Source organism: Excalfactoria chinensis, chromosome 3, assembly GCF_039878825.1.
Source record: "Excalfactoria chinensis isolate bCotChi1 chromosome 3, bCotChi1.hap2, whole genome shotgun sequence".
NCBI lineage: Eukaryota > Metazoa > Chordata > Aves > Galliformes > Phasianidae > Excalfactoria > Excalfactoria chinensis.
This window is the reverse complement of record NC_092827.1, coordinates 84,788,399-84,813,842: the sequence shown is the minus strand read 5'-3', so window position 1 is coordinate 84,813,842 and position 25,444 is coordinate 84,788,399. Positions and strand designations below refer to the sequence as shown.

The window sequence follows — 25,444 nt, the reverse complement described above, 5'->3', positions numbered from 1 at the left end:
ATCAGTGGCTTTCCCTGTTTGTCATGTATTTAAATACTGTGTCACTGCGACATTTTAAAATCACTTGGGTATTTTCTGGAATATCACAACCTGGACACTTACCAATAATAGCCAGTGTTAGACACAACAAAAAGTAACCCTTATTCATTACAAAGACTACATGATATTTTATTGAAGTCTCGCACTGTGCGTAAGCATACAAGTCATGAAAAAAAACAAGAGCATGCATGTTTTCTACATTATTTGACCATTTGGCAGGAAGGTAAAAAAAAAAAAAACAGCCACTAGAACCACCATTAAGACAAATGCCATAATAAGTTTTAAGAGAAATTTTCTGTTGAACAAGAACCACCTCAGAACAGCTCTGTAGCAAAAAAGAGCTTCAGTGTAAGTTAGAGGTTAAGAAAAAATAACTCAGATTGCTCTGGACGTTGGTAATAGATACATACCAACCACTGTTACTTGAGTTAAAGGGTAGTAAACTATGGTTCCATAGAAAAAACTAGAAACATACCAGATACCCTCATGCTATATGCTGATCACCATGTCAGTTTTCCTACAGTATTTTACCCATGAGAAATCTAAGAGACACAAGACAAAAACTGTCACAAGACACTGGGCAGCACAAAGTGTAAACCAAACTCAGTAGCTGATGTCAAATTATACAACAATTTCTACTGAAATAATTCTTCCCTCTCTTCAACTTCACTCCTGAACCAAAATTCCTATTGTGAACACAGGAGTGAAAAAGGTTGGGGAAAGAGGGATGAGAAAGGCCTCCCTGTAACTGATCAAGTGATCTAGTATAAAGAAGTATAATACATTTGAAAAGCCTTCTTTCCAGGCCTCATGAAGACTGATTACTGAAGAGCGTTTTGCTGTTTGTAGAAGCTTGCTGGGTCTCTGTTGGATTCCTGACCTAGTTAGGATGAGTTCATTGACTCTTCTTAGCAAGCAATGAGGTATAGTATACACACTTGTTTCCTTCTGTTTCCATTCATTTCCTGGCTGATGCAGGAAGGGTTCTAGGAGCTTACATCATTCCATTTCATTCAGTATTACTGTCATTGTGTTAGAATGCCCTGTCTTCTATGAGATTCCAAAACAAGCGTGTGCCCAGAAGAAGAGGTACACAAGGCCCATGGCAGTATAATCTATAAGCACAGCACAAAGGGTAGAGGCTGGATGTTTGGAATAATCCAGTTTCTATTTAGGCACCTAATGAAATATTTTCAGAATGCAGCGCTCAAATGCTTCCAGAGAACTTCATTAACGTGAAAGGCATGAAGGTCTCTTACCACGTCACTTGTGAATGCTGCCATCCATCACAGGTCTTTAGCTAAGTCTCACAGCAGAAGAGCAGAGGAGGGATGAAGCAGACAAGCCTGGTTCTTGGATATTTCAGTCACACAATGCATTTTATTGCTGAACTTGTTCCAGTACAAGCTTCCTTATTCAGGTCTGACTAAGCAGTTGTTGTGATTACGATGCACACAAGAGAAATTCCCTAGGCAGCACAGTGGAAGCTCAACTTCAGCCTGTGATGTCTGATCTTAATATAAGATGTCAAGGCATCACTATCTGAGAGCACTCGACCTTTCAAAGACAAGGTTCAAAGCTGCACACAAATCTTGAAAGAGATGTGTAAAGACTCAGCAATGTGGATGTTTTTTCCGTGATTCCAGTAACATATACAAGCAACAAACCATTATCGTGGACACTCGTCTCTACAAAAACAGCAATCTCTTCTTGTGCTTCAAGCAGTGTAGTCAAGAAAGACAAAAAAGCTTGTGACAAAGTATAAAAAAATTATGAAATTTTAGAAATTCATTATTAATCAATTACCACTATTTTTAAAAAAAAAAAAAACTCATTTTTTTCCCCAAGAAAATGCCTGTTTAAGAATCCACTTGCATATTACTGCTACTTAATGTCTTTCAGCAACAAGCACAAAACAATAATAGAGGTGGCGGGACACGTCCAGTGCCATTTTAATACTACCAGGAATGCTGGGAAACAGTACAAAATTGTTACAAAACAATAATACTGATAGTTTTGCATATCTATTAAGTTTTGTGAGGTATCGCTGACACTTGAAAAAATCATGCCACTGCTGCACCGGTTGTTTTTATTGCTGAATTGACTATTAATACTGAATGTGGTTTATTTTGTTTAAACGCTGCACTCAGCACATCTTAATACTACGGGTATGGGTTGTAGCCATCCCAAAGGTACCGCCCAGCACTATGTCCAAATTCAATTAATGCTTGTATAGCGAAACTCTATTTGTAGAAATTCACATACAACTGGTGTTATGTCCTACATGATAGAGTGAAGGTTCTCTTCACTGATGCCTTTTCATTAACTGAATGGAAATAAATACAGCCACCAAGAAAAATCCTCTCCGTTCTATTTTCTATTTAAAACCTTTACTGTAAGTGTCCACAAGTTAATAAATAGTCCCATTCCTTTTTCCTTCCAATTGCGTGAGGGTAAAGTGCAGTGGGAAGCACCGAGGAAGCCCTCTATCCAGCCTATGGCTTTGTTAGATGCGGAGCTGGTAGCCCACCTCGTTGAGTGTAGCCAGGTCTCCCTTCTTGTCCACCACCGCAGGCCTACAAGGAGAGGAAGGGAGAGCGATCTGGCACTGCCGCACAGGAACAGAGAGCGCCAGGAGAGCCAGGTACAACTTACTTCAAACTAGGGCTGGCTACATCCAGTTTTCTCATTGCAAGCACAAGCATGCTGAATTTCCTACATAAATGAGCATAACCTGAGCTACTCACATAGGCTCCCACTAAAGCCCAGCACCAGCAAAGAACAAGCTGTCCATCCTCCGGCTTTTACAGCAACACAAGAACTGCTGTGAGTCAACTGGTAAAATAAGTCTTAGCCTACTCCTTCCCGTTGCTTAAGTCTGCATGAAATTCGAGAGCCAGCCAAGCAGAAAGCCTGAGATAAAGACTTTACATTTTCCAGGCATCTTACAGATTGGTATTATCAAGCCATTCACTTCAGTTATCTCACTTAAACACGTGCTGTTTGTTACTACATCCACAACTCCGAGCAAATGAAACTTGTTCAAGACTGAGCAATCAGCAGCCTCTCCTTGTTTAGCATGCAATGGAAACGCAGCAACATTCTTAAACATAAACAATCTTGGCAATGTATAGTTTATGGAAGCATTTGATTTGGTAGTTCATTCCAGGCTCTCAGCTATTCTCACAGTGAAAAAGCAAACATGTCTCAGTTTGTAAGCACTTAACGAAGGAGAATTATAAAGCAGAACCATCGAGGCTGACTTAATTAAAGAGAGGGAGGAAGAAAGGACACTGGAAACTTCGCATAGCACACCTCTCGCTGTTTGTGGACTCCCAGTCTTAGCACCAGTGCTATACATCCCCATGAGATAAGATGCAGGGTTTGGTTCAGAATAACATACAATCATAGATACAGCTGCAGTGCCTGTACTGCACTTCTCTACCACACTGGGAGAAACCCAGAGGGGATCCCCTCCCTCCAAAAGAACCCAGCAGGTGAGGCAGGGGGAGCGGAGCCGGCCATGACTATAATTACTCACGCATTAAGCAAGGAGCATGCAGTGATGACATCTAAAGCACAGCATCGTGGACCAAGTATGAATTCACAAGTTAAAATAAAAGCCTGCTGTGAAATCATCTGCTGCTAAACTATCTGGAAGTTATCTTTAGAAAGTTAGCCTAATGCCTTTGTTAGCCACTTTAAAATAAATAAATAAGTGCTGAGACAGTAGTCCGGGAGCCTATTTAAAAAGAGGTGATCATAAATGCGTGACTAATCTGGGTGACGTATGGGCTTTCGCAGTTGTCAGCTTCCTGGCACCAAGCAGTACAGCTCGAGCGTGACTCTTCCACATCTAAGGTATGGAGTGTGCTGGTGGCTGTAAAAGGCCTGGCAGCTCACTTCTGTCCATTTAGAGGTATCACTCGCAGTCACAGTCTGTTCCTCCCCACTCAGTCGCAGAAAAACAAATAGCTGCGAAGCATGAATGAAGTGGCCTGGTTCTTTAAACCGATTAAAATGAAAAGTTTACAATGGAAGAGGCATTTCTGCTTTGGCAAGAAGAGAAAGGCTGACTTCTTCCACAGTACCTAAGCTGGACAGCAGCCCAGTACCAGGGCTATGCACAGGAAATCCTGCTTCTTTCGGAGCAGTAGATAGCTGAGCACCCCACACAGGAGATCTCCTGTTTCTAATACTTATTTTTGAACACCCCAAAACGTCATCAAACTGCTTTCCTCCCTGTAAAGGCCTTCTGCACCCCAAGATATGTTCCTCATTTCTCCTAAAAATATACTGTATAAAAACTGAATAAAATAAAAGGTGGAATCCACACTTCCACTGTCACAGCCATACAACACCCAGTAGAGATGAACCAGACAAGTGTCACCTGGGCTTTCAGTGACACCGTACAGAGGAGCCATCATGGACCAGTAACCACAGCAGCTCCAGAACAAGCAGCACTACTGGCCCGGAGAGCCTCTCAGGCAGTCAAGATCCTGATACAGTTTTCCTATAAATGCCAGTGTCTACATTTTGTACACTATCAAATCATAAATATATCATCAGCCCCAACTTTGTATGGCAGTGATGGCAGCAGTGACAGCACAGGAGTACTCACGATTTGTCTCTTCTGAACGGCCGTCTCGGAGGGCTGGCCTGCCTTCGGCGAGGGGACAGCGACTTACCCCGCGACCTCTCCTTCATGGGAGAATGGGCACTTGGCTTCAGAATCTGCAGGAGATGGGGAGGAAAGGGAGAAGCGTTCCATGATGGCAACAATTCATAACAAAAAAGCTTAAATGAAGGGCCTCAGGCAATAGCACAGATGGCACACACACAGCCCTCGGTCTCTTGGGGCTCATTCAAATGTTGTCCAGGTTAAGAGGAACTCCATTGGCACAGCACTCATGCTTCAGGCTGTTTGCAGGACTCAGTCCTCCAGATCACACCTCTTGCAATCTAAATGTTCTGAATTAAATGGCTCAAGCTCCAAATTAAGTCATCTTGTGACTAAGAGGAGCTCAAGGTGGCATTAGGCACAGCCTTACTCATGTGGGCAGAGCTCAGTGCAGGGTTTTCAACCCTCAAGTGTATAAGGCTGTGGCCTGGGCCTTGAGGACAGGACACAATGTCACGGCTTGGTACAAACACAGACCTGGTGCCTCTAGCAGAAGCAAGCACTAAGTTCAGGAAGGTGTACACCTGCATGGACTTCTTTAAGTGGAGCCCACTTCAAGTGATTTGCTCTCCAGATGGTATTAGAAATGTATGAACAAAGCTTTACTACCATGTAATCAAGCATATTTGCCTAAGATGACTTCAGGGTACAAGCTGGCATGGAATCCTATTTGTGCCACTGCCCAACATGCTGCTGCTCCTCTGAAGCCCTGTACGAGACCACTTTAGCTTCAGCGCCTTTTACTACCGCCTCCTTCTCCCGTGCCCCAGGCATGTGTTCAGCAGTAGGCACAATGTGAAAGAGCCAGCAGTGATGCTCACTGAGCCCACCTGGCTGCAGCATGGCTGGAGGACACGGCCCTCTCTGTCCCGGTGGAACCTCAGGGGACTCCCAGAGATAGACACGCACCAGAGGCAGTGGGAGGGCACCGCTCACCCCTCCCGCCCTACTTGGCAGCACAGGCGAGGGCTGTCCTGCTGCCACCAACACCAGCAGCAGCACTCTGTCAGGGAGCAGGGAGGCCGCCTCAGCCCCTACCAAAAAGGCACGTAGCTGCCATGTATGAGCCATTCCTCAGCAGGGAAGGGTGTGGGAACCCAGAATAACTTGCATACCACTCCAAAAGAGCCAGCCCCATACTTAGCAATGCACCTGCTCAGCTCCTGCTGCCAGCAGAAGGCTGGAGAGGCCCCAGTTCCCCTTCTGCCCTAGCTGTGACCGGCTTCTTGCCCACAGCCGTGCTGGCAGCATGCTCAGGGACACCCCTCGCCCCAAGGGCAGCCAAACCCTGCAGCCCTCTGGCAGCCAGCCCCCTCTCCCTGTGCTTCCCTTGGTCCTGCCAAGGGTTGGCTTTCCTTCCCTCCCCACCTCACGTACCTCGTGACTGAAGCACGGGTGGTGGGAAGCATGCCCTACATGGAGAAGTGACTCCTCAACATGTGCCTGCATACCTCAGGGATTGCATTCAGGCTCCTCTACAGACTTGCACCTCTCAGCAGATAGAGGAAAGACCCATTTCCTTGTGCTACAGGCATCCACCCCTATGTAATGCCAAACCTGCCTGATTTGGAGATGTACAGCAACCCCATAGCTTTGGCCCCAATGGCCTCCTCTGGCCACCCTCATCCAGAGCTAGAAAACATGCAGAGAACAATCTGAGTGCTGACCCCTCAGCAGCCAGGGAAGAAAGTGGGGTTCCAGTGTCTCCCAGGCTGAAGGGAAGATCCTGGAACTAAAACCAGGCACCAGACCTACCTTCATCCTCATATCTCTGGCAAACTTCTCCAGCTCCTTCCTGACTTCTGTGCGCATCATTTTGGATACATTGAGGACCAGCTGTTTCCACTCAATGGGCTGAAAGCTGTGAGGCTCATGTGGGACATATAATCCGATTTTGACTTTTTTGACCGAATGCAAGTACTTTTTATAGGAGTCTTCAAATTCAAAGATGAGGTCACTCAGAGTTCGGTAAGTCAGAGGTTTGTCCATTAGATCTGAGCGCCTGCTCATGCCCAGTGATCCATACCGGCCATTGCAGTAAATCCCAAGCACCACATGATGAAAATAGTTCCCTGAGAAGTGGGTTTTAAAGCTGATGGGGAATCGTTCCACAGAGGGCTGCCCATTTGTTAGGTATCTGTGCACTGAATCAAGGCAAAAACGGGATTGAGAAGGGAGCACCACATGACAGCTGTAAGATCTCCCAATGGTTTTCACTGCCAGGACCCATGCAAACACAAGCGTATTCTCAGTGTGTCCCAGCAATTGTCAATATTACTAAAGCCCGTTTTACGGTTTGGAGAAAAAGACACAATTGTTGAGGCAGGAAAGGGCCTGACTCTACCATGCCTGTGGGGAAGAACGGAAAAACAAAGCGATGATGACAGTGCTCAGCTCAGCGTGCTGGAGGAGAGCATCCAGCCCAGATCCCTGGGAACGCCTTTATCTGACACCAAAACCAAAAGGGAACCATTGACACTTGGTTGGACTCAGGCTGTTTATCCTCGTTTTCACACATCTCTGCAGCTGTTAAGCAGTACAAACAGATCAGAATTCTCTCTGGGGTTGCAGTTCTGGCTTTCAATATGACCCTCAGTCTGGCCACTCCTCATACAAGACCAGTTTTGTACATGTAACACACTGCTGAGATAAAGACAAGCTCCCAGGTTGACAATTACTGTTTCCAGATTAGCACAGACACATATGGCCACCAACAAATCTTTTAAAAAGCAGAATTTGTCCCTGAACTGCTGGCTGGCCGCTCCAAACGCACCAGGGGAAGTGGCTGAGGGCCAAGCTCTCTAACAGCAATGTGTGATCTCAGATGGGAGCTGCATGCTGGCCCAGGTGGTTTCCTCGGGACATCAGTGACCCTCACAGAGGGGGAAGGACAGAGAGATTCCCACATACAAGCAGGTCTGCATCGGTGCCAAGTCTGCACAGCTCTGTGCTGCTAAACCTGGACAGCTGAGCCCCACCTCCAGGCACTGAGGCCCACAAGGCCTCCTGTCCCCAGGCAGGGCAGGTGCAGTGATGAGGAATGCTGAATTTCACATACTCAAAACATTTTTACCACAGCAAATTTGACAACTGCAAAACTCAGCCCACTGTCATCTCATTTAGGTCACCTTGCTCCAGGCCTTAAAAGGAGCATCCTGCATCTATCAAAGTCACATTACAGTAACTTGTCCTGCAGACAGTCTCTTACAGAAGCCCATTGTATTTATCAATCCGTGTAACTGAAAAAGCTGTATCTTTTATTAACACCTACGAAGCGTTCAAACATCGCCATTATTTTCCCTTCATTATGAAAGGGTTTTCTCTTGCTCCCCAGCGCCCTTCTATTGAGCCCACACAAAGCGTGGCGGCCGCCTGCCACACATACACACTTCCGCCACCAGGCCTTGCAGAAGTTGCAATTTAATCTCATTAAACGCTGGGTAGGAGTAAAAGGCTCCTTTGTGGATGGAATTTACCCGCCATCAAACAACCCAGCAACAACTGCTGTGGAAATTAACCTTTAGGTATAGGTTGCTTCTGCCGAGGGACTGCTTAATGAGAGTCCCCACCCGAGATGAAATACACAGCAAACGGGCTTCCCCTCCGCCCGTGTGTCACTATTAGTTTTTTTCCTTTTTACTCTGCCCAAGTGGAGCTGTATTGTAGCAAACAAAAGGCAATGACATGCTGACACCACGGCTGCAAGCACACTTCTGAGCTGGGCCTGTAACTGCAGGATGGAGAGTCAGGGAGTAAATTGCACAGCACAATGCTGACACTGCATGGAGCAGGAGAGAGCACAGGTAGATGTGAGGAAAGCTTGGTGCCCTCCAGATCCTGGTCCTGGTACGAGTCAAAGCAGCTTCCCAGGGCCCGGCCATGGAGCTACACAGCCAAAAAACAGTATGGAGGGATGCTGATCTTCTCAGATGTCACCCAGGAGACCTACCTGTCACCTTTTGGGTAAACACCTCCTGCCCCCACTGAGAAAATGCACACAGACAACATCCAGAGCCCCAGCACAGAATGTAGCTACCGGGCTACGATTTGAAATGCTCAGCACTGCACAATGAGAGGGCAGTGAGGCCCTGGCACAGCTGCCTAGATAAGCTGTGGTGCCCCATCCCTGCAGGCACTCTGAGTCAGGCTGCATGGAGCCCCAGGCAGCTGAGCTGTGGGGCAGCCCTGCCCGTGGCTGGGGGTTGGAACTGGGTGGGCTTTAAGGTCCCTTCCAACCCAAACCAATCTTAGGCTCTATGAACATGCTGAGCTAAGGCATGATCTGAGTCAGACTCTGTTTTAAAACTCTGGAGTAAAACTAGATTCTGGATGCTTGCGTTTCGTCGTGTGTTTCTTTTAAATCTGTATACCCACATGATGACTCCAGCAATGCTTTATAGTCAGCCCTTCTGTGTATTAATTTATTCCCTAGTAAACTCTACTACCAAAAAAGTCCCACAGAAATCCCAGCATTCTTCCTCTCTGCTACAGACCATGCCCTAAATAGGTGCTCCCCACTGAGGAGTGCAGAGCAGCTCGCAGCCAGAAGAGGAACTCTTCACCTCCTCCATCTGCCAGGAGCAAATTTAGAAAGGGTTTTCTCTAATGTTTTTTTTTTTTAATTATTTTTAAATACATAATCTGAGCGGGATCTTTCCACGTGCTAGCACTGTGGCTCCAGGCTTTGGACACTGACATTTCTGGAAATAGGCCTTAGCAGCTGATGCATCTACGTAGCAGCAGCTGGCTTCCCATGGCTACCCGAGCTTGTGTTGCTTATGACCAACAGCCTCCCGCAGCCCCTGGGAACCACTGCCAGATCAACAGGTGGTGAGGGGACAAGCTGCAGGGTGCCAGCCCACTGGTGCCCAAAGCAAGGGAGCGACTCATGCACCATGTGACAGCAGGCAGGGAAACTGACAGCAAGCGCAGGCCAGGACGGCCTGGTGCCAGGGAGGAGGGCAGGGCAGCCTGGCTGGACAGACACAGCTGCTCATGGGAACCTGCAGCTGATGCAGTACTGAAATCCCTGGTCTGCACGGTTCTGCTGACTGAGCAGGGAGCCAGTTCTCTAACGCCCAGGTGCAGCCTGAACTGACTAGTTCAAGGCCATGAAGATGAAAGTCATGACAAGCTCTCTGAGCTCTTCCCAGCTACCAGAGGGGCTGCAGCTCTTCAGCAGGGCCCTCCCTGCTTCTGTGCCAGTTAGAAAACAGGTCAGGCTGAAGACAAGCTTGCAGAAAGCAAGGAGGGGATGGAGAGGATGCCAATATCCCAGGCACCCTGCAGTGATAAAGGAAGAAAATCTGCCCCTAACCAAAGCACTCACTCCCCGCCAAGAACTTATCTGCAAGGCAAGGGGGACTCCAGCAGAGATAAACATCACCCAGTGATTAAACAGGCAGAGTATAAAGCCATTAAATCATCTCTCCTCCTGGGGCACCTCTGCTCTCCCCATTTAATGACATTATCAGACAGCAGGAGGTCTCATACGCTGCACAGGTCTGCTGGTTACCTCACATGAACCAGGACAGGGACACCACAGTCAATGGGAGTAAGTTAGATTCACCTGTCACAGTCAGCACTCTGCAGACCCCTGAGAATCTGTGCTCACCCTCCATTATTTTTCTCTCCACATTTTAATACAGCAATTGGATGCAATTCCCATGGCACCTTTTGGTTTACTACTCCCTTTCCTGAGCACAAGTAGTTTCAATCCTTGCTCATAATGGATGTAGAGAACACATCATTACTCAGCTGATCTACACCTGAGCTGAGAAGCAACCCCAGGAGGGCAGCAGGAGGAATGCCTCCAGTTAGGCACTGCTGAGCAGCCCGTGAGAGCAACAAGACACAAAGCCAGCTCAGACAGCTATGCAGAGGAGATCTATGCAGACTGCTGCAATCAATATAATGCTGGAAGATCTGTATGAGCTTTTGGTAATCTCACAGCAGCTGCTCCTTTGCTGTGAGCACATAGAGTAGCTCAGATAAAAACATTTCAAAATCCAGCACGAAGGCAATTATGCAAAACTTAATTCTGCACCAAGAGGGACTGCTGAAGGATTTTATAAGTCACGCTGCAGAAGGCAATTGCACAAGCCAGTAAGCAGCTCAATTAAATGACACCTTGCTAAGCCATTCTGCACAAGTTGGGCTCTGAATGGAGGCTCACACTAAGGGTGCACTGTCAGCAACTCCAGGCTTTGCTCCTTTTGGTAGCCAAACAGCAGGCACACACACACACACACACACACACCAGGATGCTCAGCTCAGGTGGATAAACTCAGAGATGTGACACTCAGGAAAGGGAACAGATGGCAGCAGCATCTCAGGTCTCACAGCTGAGGAAAAAATCAGCCAAGGACATTTTGTTACAGAGATGTGCCTCAGAAACACACCTGTAGCACAACACGAGGCTCCATAAGGGCCACTTTTAAAACTCACGCATTCAGGTGGCCCATCTACTTGCTACTGATATTCTGTGTGCCCACACTTCACCTTCAATACAAAATCTAAATATTTAGCTGGTATCTTTTAGCTTCCTTTAATGAACGTGTTACTAGACAACCACCCCAGCAGGCAACCCTTGTTCTTACACTGTGGACTTCAATGCAAGAACTGGAAAACAAAGGAAAAGACAGCCCTGTCCCACTCTCAGCCTTCTCATAAAATAATCTCATGTAAAAGCCTTCCATAAACATTTTGAAAGTACTGTCTTGAGGCAGAAACATCCATTCAAAGCTTAAAAATCCATCCCCAAAGAAACTCCAGATGATACGAAATGGTATCATCCAGAGCTTTCAACTCTTTTGCTCCCACCAAAACTTGAAATCAGATTTGAGGAAAGCAGGAAAAAATAGTTTTGGAAAAGAAGGCTTTTTCAGAAAACAAAAATAAAATGGACAAAGCTTTTCAACCACTAAGGATACTCTCAGGTGATGATGGTCACCTCTATATCACCGATGTACTCACTCCTGTGTTTGAGTGCTGTGTGGTTCAGTACTAGAAATACAGCACCAGAAGACACGCTGACTCTTACCAGAACTGCAAAGCAGCATCAGCTCCTCCTGGGGAATTTCCTCCCTGTTTTGTTCTCCAAGTAACACAAAATAGAGTCCTGATACATAGGTAAGCATGGCAGGCCTTCAGACATTGGTGTCAGTGTGAGCCACCTGCTGCCACCAAGCTCTCAGGGCTCTCAAGCCACCAGCGAGCTCTGCCAGGGCAGGAGGAGGTAGCAGCACACAGGGGTGCAGCTCTCAGACACCCCCTTGCCAGCACCGGGCATTACAACAGGTGCCAATTCCTTCTGCCACGGGAGGGGGCAGCAGCAGCAAGCAGAACGCAGCACAGCCGTGCTGCCAGGAGCCGCTCTGCGCTGGGGTTTGGGTTTCTTTGTTTGAAATCAAATTTGATCAGCTGTGCCGAAGTATACCCAGTGCACAGCTGTACCTGTAGGGCTGCCCTGCCCTCTTCCAGCATCTGGGGACAATCAAGTTGGCTTATTAGTCAGAGAACAAGGGGGTCAGGAAGCGAGTCAGCCTCCAAAGGAAAATACCCTAGTTATTTTCTGAACCTGAGTAGGCAATAGCCATTACATTAAAGTAAAGCACAAACACTTAGCTACAGTATACGCCTGTGGCTTCTGCATGAACCGCAACTGTGGACCGGGAAACAAAAAGTGAACACAACTTTGGTATGCAAATATTACACAAACACAACACAGAACCTATGTTTCTCATGTGTTAACAAGCTTCAACAGCAACAGGCAGCAAACAACCAAACAAAGGAGGGATTGTACAGACACTTGTAGGCACTGTGGGTAAGATCCTGATGTTACACAGATTAGTGGGGCAAGAGGCAAAGCCAGCATAGCCTCTATAACAGCAGCTCATGCTTGTGAACAGCACGCAGCCTCCCCAGCTCCTCCTGACACATCTTGACAGCTCACCAACCCACAGCACAGACAGCCCCCAAAATGTGTACACTCACCTTTGGTTGTGCACCTCTTGGACAGCCTCCAGAACAGGTGATATACTCAACACTGCCGCAGAGTAGGAAGTGACAGACACATGAAAGGATACATCCCCAGGATGACTGCTTCAAGGCATTTGATAGGTAAGGACTCCCTGGTCATTTCTCTTGCTGTTTCCATCAACCTAGGACAGACACAAAAAGCTTTTAATCCTTATGGTTAGAACTAAGTTCCCTTTTACTCTAGGAACCAGACATCCCCATTTCTCCTCTCTGCAAGTGCTAGATGTGGTTTGAGGCTCCCTAGGAGCTCTGTCCAGGTCACTGCATAGGTCCCTGGAGCTGGAAGGGCCTCAGGAGATGCAGGGGACACGGCTCCCTGCTGGGTGGGTGCAATGACCACAGCAGCACCTTGTGAGAGGGTGACAACTGTCATTGGAAGTGCTGGAAGAACAGCGGTCTCTTGTGCCACACCGTGTCAGCCCACCCCTAGGGCTACCTATTAGGAGTTCCCTGTGTGCCAAAATCCCTTCTGCACTGAGGATCATGCCTGCACCAAGCTGATCCCCTCAGTGATGATGCCCCGCTTCGAGCTGATAGATATAGATGCAGGCTGGAATTTCAGGCATTTTATCAAAGTCTGCTCTGCAGCAAGCTCTGCCAGCACAGATAGCTCACATCACTGCAAGCTGAGTTATCTTCCTGCTGCTCCTCATCTCCTCTGGGCTGCCCCAAACGCAGGATTCCTACAGGAATGCAAGAAGCTACACATCCCTGGGATCACAGCAAGCCCATCACATTTATCTGGACTGAGTGGCAGCAAGACAATGCTAAAAGCTGAAACAAAAGATGACTTCTATTTTGAAGTCTCCTCTAACCCTCCCTGAGGAGAGGTTCATAAAAAGAGAAATATTTCTAACAGAGAAGATGATGAGAATATGCATCTCAAACCATTCATCTATTTTCCCACTTCCCAATTCAGCCATCTCATGCATTCTAAACCTCGTATTCAGTGTAAATGGCAGCACAGCTTGCACTGCTATTACTGCCTGTCACAGGATTCCAGGCTAGAAATTATCTTTTCATTTGTAAACAACTGCTCTTTACGTGCTGCCTGCTGCACAGCGGGCACAGCAGAGCCAGCCTGCCTCCACCACACTCACAATCAGTGACAGGAGCCCCGGCACCAAGCAGTAGGTCTGTCAGGGATACAATGAGTCCCCTTCATCCCCCTGCAGCGATTCAAGGCAATTCCTGTGGCTGTTGGGCTTGGGGTCACCACCTCACCACTGCGCGCAGCACCGGCTCTACTAGCAGCTGCCTGCACAAGCTCCCTGCCATCAAGTCAAGTTGTCAGCTTGGATTTAACATTAATGATTCCCCAGCCAGGGAGGGAGGCTTCAAAGTAATCGGCCTAAATGAGCAGCCAAATTAGCCCCAATATATCTGTCACAGCACTACTCACAGAAATACTGAGTTCTATTTAACATATGCCCTGCTTACAAGTGCAGCCCTTCAAGATGCTACACGATTATCAAGATAGATTTAAATTGACCAGGAGAGGCATTTCACTTGCTTAAAAAAAGAAAAGTCACACTGATACACTGTGGCTGCAGACAGTTCTCTCCCATTCCTTGACACAGCATCCGAGGCTAATTCAGCTTGGCAAGCAGCATGGCAAGCCCTTTTGTCCAGCTCCTGCTCTCAGTATCAGGATGCAAGAACCACAGGCATCCCTGCAAGGACAAGACCTGGTGTGAAGCCCAGGGCCAGCTGTGGGCTGATGGGCCCAGGGGCCATCCTGCAGAACTGTCTCTCCATCAGGTCCAGGTCTCACCTCAGCATGAAGCAAGAGGGTGCTCAGCACTCCTGTGAGTTCATGGAGCACAGAAAGCCAGCTGAACAGAGCCCTGAGGATCTCTGCACCCAGCAACACCACCCTGTCATGCCCAGTCCTGGGCAGTACCCAAAGTTTTCTTTTTCCTTCATGTTTGCGACACAGGCCACAGAGCTTGTGGGTGACCCAGTTCAATAATCATCCAGAGCCCTTCTGCCTCTCTTAACAAGCCTGAGTTGAACCATGGCCTCAAAACTGCATTTGCATTGGAGACAGTCTTCAGAAAATCCCTAAGCCACCACTCTGCCCCAAGGTAGCATAAGCCAAACCTAAATCACTCCTCACTGATAATTTTCCAGCCTACTTTGAACTGGGTTCTCAAAGGCTTGGGAAGCCACCAGTAAATCCATCCTATGCTTAACCTCACATCTAAGAAGCTCCCCTAATGTTTAAGCTAGGTCTTTATTTTTGCAATTTACATGAGAAGCTATTTCTGCTATCCACGATGGACATGGAGACCATTTATTAACTCTCCTCTTGCAACATTTAGACATACAAAAGGCTGCAATCAACCCTCTCCTCTGCAAACATGACAAAGCAAACCCACATTTACTACTATTATTACAGCCCTCCCTCCCCAAACTTTGCCGTAAGTCATGTTTTCTAGACCTTGGGCAATGTTTCTTGCTTTCCTTTTGTTCTCTTTTCACTTGTAGCCCTTTACTTGATCCCACCACTCCAATACAAACACTAATTATCTTTTCAATCCAACTATATTTTTGCAACCCAACCCGGTGCATTGTTGGCCCTGCTGACTCACATTGAATGTCTTTAAAAATAAATATATAAAATCAGATCCTTCTCTGCAAAACAAGCCTCACATCCTCCATTGTGTATCCTCACAGTTGAAGATTCCCAAAGCCATTCTCTGCAGCTGTCCTTGCTAAAACACCACCTGTTTGTTCCAATCCACCTCCTGCTCTTCAATATCACTCTGAATCCCAGTTCAGTCTTACAAACCCTTGTCACTTTGTTCAGCTTGGAGCACAAAGCACAATCATTAGCAAACAATTAGTCTTATCCACACCATTAATGAAAAAAAACCATTGACCTAGGACAGTTATTGCACACCTCAACTGACGAGCTCTGCCGGACCAAGAACAAGCTATTGTCCCCATGCCACTTCCTGAGTGCAGCTTTTCATCAGCTTGGGTCCCCGTGTCAGAATGGTTTTATTTGGGCTGGATGTCCCTGCCTTATCTGGAAGCTACCAGCAGCCATACTGAAGCGATCACTTCCGCAGCTTCTCCCTTATGCACAAAAGCCTTTACAAACTTATAGAGATAAAATGTGTCAAATTAAATTCATGTTGCCTGTTACTTACAGCTTTAACCTGTTCCAGACAATTATTTGCACTAGGGTTTCTTTCTTGAGATTGCAGATCAATTGGAAGTTTCTAGACCTATTTTCTCTCAGGCTTTTTTTCCCCCTCCACCAAAGGGCTGGTATCACTGCCTTCCTTTTTCCAACCACACCACTCATCCTTTCTACGCACCGTAACCAAAGCACAAATGGTTTGCAGGCTGCTTATCAGCTAAGTCACCTAGAACAACCTACACTGCATCCAGCTTATTCATCAACAACTCACTACAAGTGCTCTTTGGCTTTGTCCTTGTTTGATTCCACTGCTGAATTCTTATCACGCTGTCTCATGTATTAATTGTGACAAGAACGGCTACACAATTAGATTTGTTAATGAAGACTTAAAAAAGGGAGAAATAAAATTAAAAAAGAAATACCACAAAATGCTTTGCTTTCTGCACGGGGTTTGTCTGTGGGACTTTAAATCCTTCTGGTCATCAGATTCCACATGTACACAATTCTCCAATGAGGTACTTGCAATATCTAATCAGAGGCAGCTGGCAAATAGCACAATGCAACCTTCCTCTTCGCTGTGTTCACACCACTACCTAAAATCTGCCAGGCAGGTATGTGTCCCAGACCACAGTTAACACTTCTGCTTCTGATAAGCACAGCCAATGCAAAGGAGAGTTCAACTATTTCTCTTCACCAAAGCTCCTATAGATATCAGTAAATCTCCTAATAAAACCCTCTTACATATTTCCTACTAAGTTTTCCTTCTCCAGGCCTTGGGACTTGTATGAGACCCACAGAACCTCCCTCCTTTTGACTTTTCAAAGGATCCTGGCAGGTTTACTCTTCCCAAACAAAGCAAAAAGAGAAGCGAAAAGCACCAACAGGAGTAAACAGATATAAAACAGTGCAGCCACCATTCTCAAGGATCTTCCCAACACCAGTTTGAGTTCCCAATGCCAGTGGCAAAAGGTCTCCCACACACCGACCATAGCGATGGGAGAAAGAAGCAGATATTCGAAAGCCTTTGCGGTCTATTGTTTGGGAACGGGATGAGCCCATTTTCCTTTGCAGCCCCATCAGGGTTTCTTAATAACATGGTGTGTTGAAATAGTATTGTGGTTTTCCTCCTCCCTATTGTTTGGTTACATACTTCCCACGTGACTGCTCCGATCCGATCGCACTCCTCTTGCCATTATCTGCAGCCACAGAACGGCTCCACCTTCACAGCCCAAAGGCAGCTCTGTCATTTCTCATAGCACCCACAATCCATCTTTATTTGCTTCAGCTGGAGTTACAGTGACCAGCTGGCCACTGAATGGAGGGAACAGCGCAATACCATGCCTACCCACCCCATTACTCTGTGCAGAGCAGAGATGCTTGCTCCACACTGTGGCTCATATCTGTATCCCGGAACAGAAGCTTGCAGAGGGTTTATTGCCTATTGTGCAGCCAGTAATAAAAGTCTGTTAGCACTGAATTAACATTCATAGACTTTACTACATATCCAGAAATACATTGTGTTTTTCTGAAGCTCTTACATGATCCGTGCTTGGGAGCTTTAAAGAGTGATGACTAAAGAATAACCAATTTTTACATCAGATTTGTACAAACAGAAGCTGTAATGTAAGTTCTGCCATTATAATCCCACACGGAAAAAGAAAACCAGTCCTATCAGTAAGTGCCTGAAACACACATATCCCAGCCTCACTCTCACACCTACCATGTATCATATAAGTAGAGCAGAACTCCACTGAGTGTCCTTCACTTACCCAATATGAAAGGCCTAAACCAAGGACATCGCCCTGGGTCAGGACATCCATGCTATGCCTGTAAATCTGGGTTCTGTACAAGTACAGCAAACCCAGGCAAGCTAAGATCCAGTTTCACATACACGCTGCCAATACAACAGAAACAAGGCAGTTCTCAGGATCACATCTCTCCCACCCCTGACTTACAAAGCCATTGCAGCACAACCTAATATTTTCAGAAGCATCATCTGAGTCTAGACAAACTCACAGGGCGTCAGGCAGTCTAGATGCAAGCTGATGGACAACTGGCTTTTTCATAAAAGGGATTACAAAGATGGAGTTGTATCAAGCCTGTGTTGCTTAATGTTACATGTTCCTACAGATAATTTATACTCTCCTTCCTAAGCCCAGCCAGACATTTTTATTCTCTCATGTATCACATTGATGCTGACAGTAAATCTCCATAATAGTCCTCCCTCCCTAACAGAAATACTCATTAATATGCTCCAGCTGCTTTAGGACACTTTCACGTGAATTTATGAATATTCATCATTTCTACCTAGCGCTCTACTTCTTTGTGTCCAGCCACCACTCTCATGAAGTCAGGCTGCCAGAGATCTCGTAATACTTTCATTTGCCCGAGCCTTCATAATATGAAATAAACAATATGCTCAACATCAATAAATCACAACTCTGGTAACAGCCTCGGCTTCCAAGAGCTGGTAGAAATGGATAGTGCAGCATCATGCCAGATCCACTTGCAAATACAAACCTTGCTTTGTCAGCAGGTTCCTGCCTTATTTCAAAAGCGAGTGAGGGATCCTACACACATCCTGTGCCATCCTGTCCATTATGTCAAGGAGCAAACCAGTGCAGGCTTAGCAGCTAACACTGTGCAAGTCTAATGGAAGAGAAAGGAAGACGACTGTGCCAGGCAAACCAGCCCCTAGTAGTCAGACCATTTCCAGAGGCCCCTGCTGTAGCTCTCCTGAAGTCCTGTCACCACAAAGTAGGCTGCTCAGAAGTCGTTGCAACAAGAAGTCAAGCATGAGTACCCAAGCCACAAACATTAAAGGCAGATAAATGGAAGAAATTAGACCACTTAGAAGAGGATCAAAAGGCCCAATTATGTCTCCACGCTGATTCACTTTAAGGAAAAAGCACTGTCCTCAAAAGCCAGACTCTCATCAAGCCCCGGAGAACACAGCCATTTCATGTAGTGAGTTCATCTCATCCTCCGCTTCCTTGGATTAAAGCAATGGGACAACTTTAAAAATGAGTGACCAGCCCGAAAACTGGTTTAAGTGTCTGCAAACCCATTCATCATTCAAAGCACAAGATTTCTTCTAAACAAGTTCCACCAGTACAGTAAAATTACACAGAGAAAGGAAGTGGGAAAGATTGCTGTCAGCAAGGTGAAAACTTGAAGTCTAGAGCTGCTATGGGAAATATAGAGCAACACACTATTAGTGACAGACAGCTGAGGAGAGCTAGACAGGACAGCCTACAGGAGTCATTACATTCTGCTTGTCTAAATTTCACCCTATAAAGAAGGCACAGAGTCGTCAACATCACCTCCCACCCGTCTGCCAAGTTACGGGGTCCTTTCAAAATCGTGAGGCAGTTCTTACATGCAAGTGGCCCCAACTTTGTTGCCACATTCCCTGCACACATGTTCATATCTGTACTGCACAACTCGCTGTCATCCACACCAAGTGGAAGGATTGACAAGATGACCAGCAAAGGGAGAACCAAGACCATGACTTGAGCTATTCCCTGCAATCCTCAAAGGTGAAATAACTGAGCCCAAAACAACATCAGTGTCAACACCAAGCAATGTGCACAGTTGATCTCTTCCTACCATTAGCAATGGTATTATAGGGCAAACCAGAATATCCAGACTTACATAGTTTCCATAAAAACAGCCCAGCCCTCCCAACCCAACACCAACAAACAAGAACTGAATTTTTCCAACCCTGCCCATTCAAGCTTGGCTAGCTACAGCATGGACACTGAGCAAGTTTAGCCCTTGCTGGCATGCTATGGGTCCTCATCACAGGAGGCAGCAAGCTGGGACTCCTTGCAAAGGCAGTGATACACAGCTATGGCTGTGCCAGGGCAGACTGTGGCACTAGAGACCTCCCACACCACTACGTTGCTTTGCATCAGCTGAGTGCCTTCAGTATTTACAGGGGAGCAGGACAGTACAGCACCTCCAAAGACACTTACCCACTTAGAGGTCTGGTTTTTCTGATCTCGAAGAACTGAGTTCCCGTGTGATTGTATCTGAATTTTGTATGTTAAGGAAAGCAACTCAAACAGACAAAGAATAAAATCACAGTTTATGACATATTAATCCGCATAAGGTGGAGGATGGAGCAAAAAGGTCACTCGTCTAATACAATACATTTGGCATTTGTGAGATGTGAATTCTCTTTTCCTTTAGCTCCTATTTGCCATTGGGCTGCGTTTGAAAAAGAAATGGGTTAGTTTGAAAAGAAGCCTTCCCTTCAAGCAAGAGCCCAAACCAACCAACAGTACTCATTGTTTCAAAGAACTGATTTCCTTTCTAAGTTTTAACTCGGTCAGCCTGTAAATCGACTGCATGGCAACACATCTATTTACACTTAGGAAATATAAATAATTCCCTGAAATACACAGCGCACTCAAAATGGAACTAGCCTGCTAAGTGCAACTCAAGAACAAAAGTTAACACCTCGAGCATACGAGAGTTCATCACAAAGGATGGCAGAAGACAGCCACCCACCAGCCAAACCCCAGCACGGTACAACCAACGCGGCTGCTGGCTGTGTGACCATCACTATACAGACCTTGGGCTTGGATCAGGTTCAGAACTGACTTCAGTCGGAGTTCAGAGACCTCCAGGAAAAAAAAAAACAAGGAAAAAAACCCATTTTCCTTCCCTCCCACCCACCTCTGAAACTTAATTCATGAGGCCCTTCCAGAGTGCTCTGAAAACATATGGCCTTCTTCATCCCTCAAAGGAAGCCAGAATACTGCTCCCCAGTCCCAGCTCACTTTGAAGCCTTTATGAACACAGAGCCAAACCCGACCTCTGAGCCTTGTCCCTGCTCCACAGTAAAGTGCAGCATTTCAAAACCACTGGAGGAAAAGATGGGTTTTTTTGAGCTGCATGACATGGCCTTCCCTTCAGTGCAGCCCTCCCCCCTGTAGCTCTCTCTGCCCAAGGGGGGCTGCACAGCAATGCCTGCCCTGCAGCTGCTGCCCGGGCTTTGAACCCAACCTCTGCCCTGCTATTTTTGGATGCTCCTCCAGCTGCCACCCAGATCCCTTCCTAATCCTTACCAGGACTTGATGTTCATTCCTCATCTTCACTGCTTCCCCCAGCACACACACACACACAAAGGGAAAGTTTAGAGAAAAAGCAAACAGAAAAGAGCAGCCAAGTCAGCATCCAGGCCAGCAGCTGCTTCCCCCAGCATTATCTGTCAGAATGGGGAAGGGCTGGCTATCAGGCACAGGGCAGTGACGGAGCAGCAGGGAGGCCAGGTTGGTACATGCCGGGCCAGTGAAACCTCCAAGCAGTTGGGACATGCAGAAAGGGGCCTTTCTTGCTATCCCCCTCTTAACACAGCTGTCCCAGGGGCAGGAATGCAGAGTCATGTTCCAAGACCTCCCTCCCTCCCACGGCTCCTGCTTTGCTGTGGCTCATTACACTCCTCAGAAAAGGCTCAAGGAGTCTGTAGCAGTGCTGAGAGGTGTCCTTTCTCCCCCAGTGATCCCCAGCCCTTGTGACTGGCTCCAGCAAACCCTGATAAGCCATGAGGCAGTGCTCCATGCTGGACACGGTCAGCCTTCTTTGCAAGAGCGTGCACTGTGAGGATACTGCAGCATCTTCATGTAGGTCTGTATTGCCTGCAGCCATTCTGGGATGGACATGGAGAGCTTGTAGTTGGGCACTGGCGGCACTGAGGGCTGGGCACAGAGAAAAGAAGAAGAGGTCAGACAGATATCGCTCCCCACAGGAGGCTGAGTTACTACGACAGAGGCATGCACTTAACGCCGTGCAGCACTGCAGCACACAGCTCACATCTGAGTGAACTTGGGCACAGGACAAAGCCATCCCACTTGTGACAGGGACCGCCTGCACCCCACAGCGTGGGGACAGGACAGGCCCTACACCTGAGCAGCCTGCACACATGGGCTCCTCACAGAAACACAATCCCAGCACTTGCCAGAAATGGATCGGTGGGGCCAAAAGGCTACCTGAGGGCACCAGATAGCTAATGGTGTTAGGACACTTAGGGATAGAGACCGTACCATAATGGGATTTTTTCAGAAATCCCCTAAGGCATCAGCTGGTGCCAAAGCACCATCAGAAGCCCAGCCCTCAATCCACATTTAATCCCCATAGCTACGTGGCTCCTCAGCCCACAGCCACGCACGGAAGGGACAGATCCTTGTCATCACCCAGCTACTGCAGGGGCATGGCTGCAAAACAAAGGGTCAGCACCTATAAAAACAGATGGTGCCTCCATCCTATGGACCTGGCTGCCCAGGCTCCCACCCTCACTCTCAGTGAGCTGCTCAGTGTTTGCTTTGTGACAAGCACCTCCCAAGGAGACGGGCACCCGCATTCAGCTCACTACTACTGCCAGACAGTACACAGGCCTTGGGAAAGGGAAAGGAAGAGACTCACACTACTGACGCACAGAAATGTGCTCTAAGTGGGAAGCAGACAGATGGCTGTGGCTCCAGTGCGCCACTAGCACCCTCAGTGCAGCAGGAGAGCTGGCAACCCTGCAGACAGCTCTGCTGCCACAAGTCACGAGTGGGAATTGTGAGCGTTTCTTAGTACAAACTCCTGGGCATACGCCCTTCATTAGAGGTAGTTCTTCAGTTTGACAAGTTCCTTCCACCCCCAGCCCCTTCGGCTTGGATGGACCACTGAGACAGGGCTCAAGTTTCAGGAGCTGTTTCATAGTTAAGAAAAAAAAAGTGAATGAAGGTTTCCAGATGTAACACCATGCGAGCTTGCAGCAAGAAGGGCTCTGCACTGCTCTGTGTCTTGGGACAGTTCCAGGCACAAATGTGGCTATGCAGGCACCAGGCCCACGCTGGTCACACCATGACCAGGCAAGCTGATCTGGGCCAGCTGTGTCCTGGGTCAGTGGGCAGAGCTCCACCTGCACAGATCTCAGTCCCTGCATGCAGCTCCTGCTTAACGCCACTGGCAGCACAAAGGACCCAGCACACCCAGGAGGTGCTGTGTGCTCTCAGGGACCAGGTAGCATGAAAAATATCAGTTCCCAGCTTCCTAACCACAGCTCCACCCCTGGTGTCCAGAAGCACAGACAGAGATGGGGCGCAGGCAGCGGTGGGAAGTGACAGGGGGACAGAAGAGCGGCTGCAGCTCCCATCCCTCGTCTGTCTGCGGGGAGCCCCCTCCATTCCTCTGGTCACACTTTATACCAGGCTCAGGCCAGGGAAGCTCCCGCCAGGACCGTCATTATGTCACAGCACTTGTCTCCTGGCAATGTCCTGCTCCTCAAAGCACAGCCCCTGCAGAGGATCGGTTCCAGCCCGCCAGCAGGGCAGCCGCCAGCGCAGAGCGTTTAAGTGAGACGTCAGCGCTGCTGATCGCGTGTTTATAAAGCAAGTAGGATCCGGGAGCAGCACGATGGGAGACCTCGACCCCGCATCGCTATTTCTAAGCGGCGACGCCTCCACAGGCAGCAGAGCCGCCGCAGCGAGGGCCGATCCGAACGGCGCGGCGGGGCCAGCGCTCGCCCCGCGCCTGGAACGCCGGGTCCCGCCTGGCCGCGGGCAGCCCGCGTGGAACCGCCCGCCTGCCTTCCCTCGCCTCACCGCGCCCCACGAGGAGCGGGCGTTCCGTTACCCGGCGCGGACAAAGCCGGCGGAACCGAGCCCGGCGCTTTCCGTTCATGACGGCCCGCCATCCCACCGGCACGGGCCCACCCTCGCCCACCAGCGGGCACTGAGGCCGGCTGGGCGGCAGGCACGGACCCGCCGCAGCGGTTCTCGGAGGGCCGCGCAGCCCCTTCGCACCGCCCCGCAGCCTTACCCGGGCCAGGCAGGCGGCGCTGCGGATGGCGGCGGCCACGGCGCTGCCGTCGGGGTGCACCCGCTCCACGTGCCCCCACATCCGCTCCCAGGTCTGCCCGTCCAGCGGGAAGCCGCTCTTGTTGACGAGGAACAGCACCCCGCCGTCCCGCTGCTCCTCCTCCTCCGAGCCGCCGCCGCTGCCGCCCGCCGCCCGCGGCTGAGCGCTCCGGGAGCGGCCCCCGCCTTTGGCCGCGGCCGACACCCGGCGGGGGCCGCCGCCGCCCGCCGCGCCCGTCATGGCCCCGCCGCCATGCCCCGGGCGGGGGGCGACCGGGCCCCGCCGCCCCTCTTTATCAATAGAGATGCGCGTAGACGCGCGTGCCCGCGCTCCGAGGCCGCGGCTAACGGCAGGAACCCGCCCCCCGCGCAGCACCCCGCTGCCCGCCGCACGGACGCCCCGGCCGGGCCGCTCTGCGGGTTCGCCGCTCCATGCCGCCCCGCCGTTACCACGCTACGGGCCGCCCGCCTTCAGCGCGCCGCTATTGGCGGCCGCAACAAAGAGGGGCGGGGCCAGAAGGCGGGCGGGGAAACAATTGGCCGAGACGCTGCCCGGCCCGGCCGCGGCGATGGCGCCCCCCGGCGGTCCGGGTCCCGTGCCCGGCAGCTGCCACACGGCTGCCACCAGAGACACCCGCACCGGGGCTGCCCGACCCCGCGGCCCTGCAGAGCGCCGCGCCCCTAACAGCAGGAACCGCACGTGTCAGCTGGCCCTGTAGGTGGCACCAAGCGAGCGAGAGCTGCCCCTCAGCCGCCCAGAGGCTGCGGTGAGCCCTGCTGTGCCCCGTCCGAGCCATGAAGGCTCTCAGCGTCCCAGCTGCAGTAAGGCTGCCAGCCAGAGCCAGACGAGGCCCTGCCTGCCAGGGGCACCCACACCTCAGAGCAGCTCGGTGGGCGCCGCGGTGCTCTCTTCAAGCAGCAGGGCTAAGGAACACTGCTAACCTGCGGTCCTTTTCCTACCACAGAGTTCGGTGCCACCACAGCTGTTTTCTGGGTCAAATGAACTAATTTGATCATTAAGCCGTGCAAGAAGGTTCTGACCTTCATTATTCCCAATTGCAGACTCACTCACACACGGCATTCAGAACACCCTGCAGTGCAATTATGCAACCAACAGAGGGAAAATTAATGTCCCTTAATTGCACCATAGCAGCAAGGTGATATTAGGATCGGAACTGCTTCCAGGAAGCTTTCCCACAAGCGTGCAGGGAGCCCCAAACTAAGAAAATGGGGAAGCTTCTCCTGCTGAGACCAACGTGGGCCCCTGTTGCCCACTATACCCACAAAGCCCACAGTGGATGTGCAAACTTCAGTCCATCTCCTGAAAAACCTCCTTTGGCGCCTGGAAAGGAAAATAAAACTCATTTGTTTGAACTTTTTGTCCTGATCTGGAAATCACGCTGGAATGGGATTTGCTTAGTAATGAACTGCAAGGTTAAACGGTGATGTCACCATGGTAATATGTTAATGGCAAGATTGCAGGAGTGGTTTGCATAACCACTAAGAGCGATAACTTTATGTATAAATCAACGTGACCATAAAAGCTGGGAAAATAAAAACGTAAAGCAGACCAAAAAGAAGAAAGCTAGCTATGAAAGGAAGGCTTGAGGGTGTGCTGCTGCTGCTGCTGCTTTGGAGCACTACCCCATACAACGCTTTCTGTTTGTTGGGCACTGCTTT

At 48.9% G+C, this 25,444-nt stretch overlaps 1 protein-coding gene across 1 annotated transcript; it reads right to left on the bottom strand.

The window, feature by feature from the left end:
• Positions 1-150: 150 nt before the first annotated feature.
• On the bottom strand, positions 151-24,219 carry VASH2 (vasohibin 2). Its single transcript, XM_072331024.1, has 7 exons — positions 23,727-24,219; positions 21,528-21,616; positions 19,889-19,945; positions 12,808-12,882; positions 6,476-6,857; positions 4,661-4,773; positions 151-2,615 (listed from the first exon to the last, which is right to left on the bottom strand). Exons 1-7 carry the CDS (start codon positions 24,003-24,005, stop codon positions 2,546-2,548), a joined length of 1,065 nt encoding a protein of 354 aa, XP_072187125.1. The 5' UTR covers positions 24,006-24,219; the 3' UTR covers positions 151-2,545.
• Positions 24,220-25,444: the final 1,225 nt, after the last annotated feature.

What these genes read in the sequence shown, in the direction of transcription:
- VASH2 (XM_072331024.1), bottom strand. Translation starts at nt 24,005, where the DNA reads ATGACGGGCGCGGCGGGCGGCGGCGGCCCCCGCCGGGTGTCGGCCGCG. An exon ending in AAAACCAGACCTCTAAGTGG is followed by an intron (nt 12,883 to 19,888) that starts GTAAGTGTCTTT and finishes TGTCTGTCCTAG; the next exon opens with GTTGATGGAAACAGCAAGAG. An exon ending in CCAGAGATATGAGGATGAAG is followed by an intron (nt 4,774 to 6,475) that starts GTAGGTCTGGTG and finishes CATCTCCTGCAG; the next exon opens with ATTCTGAAGCCAAGTGCCCA.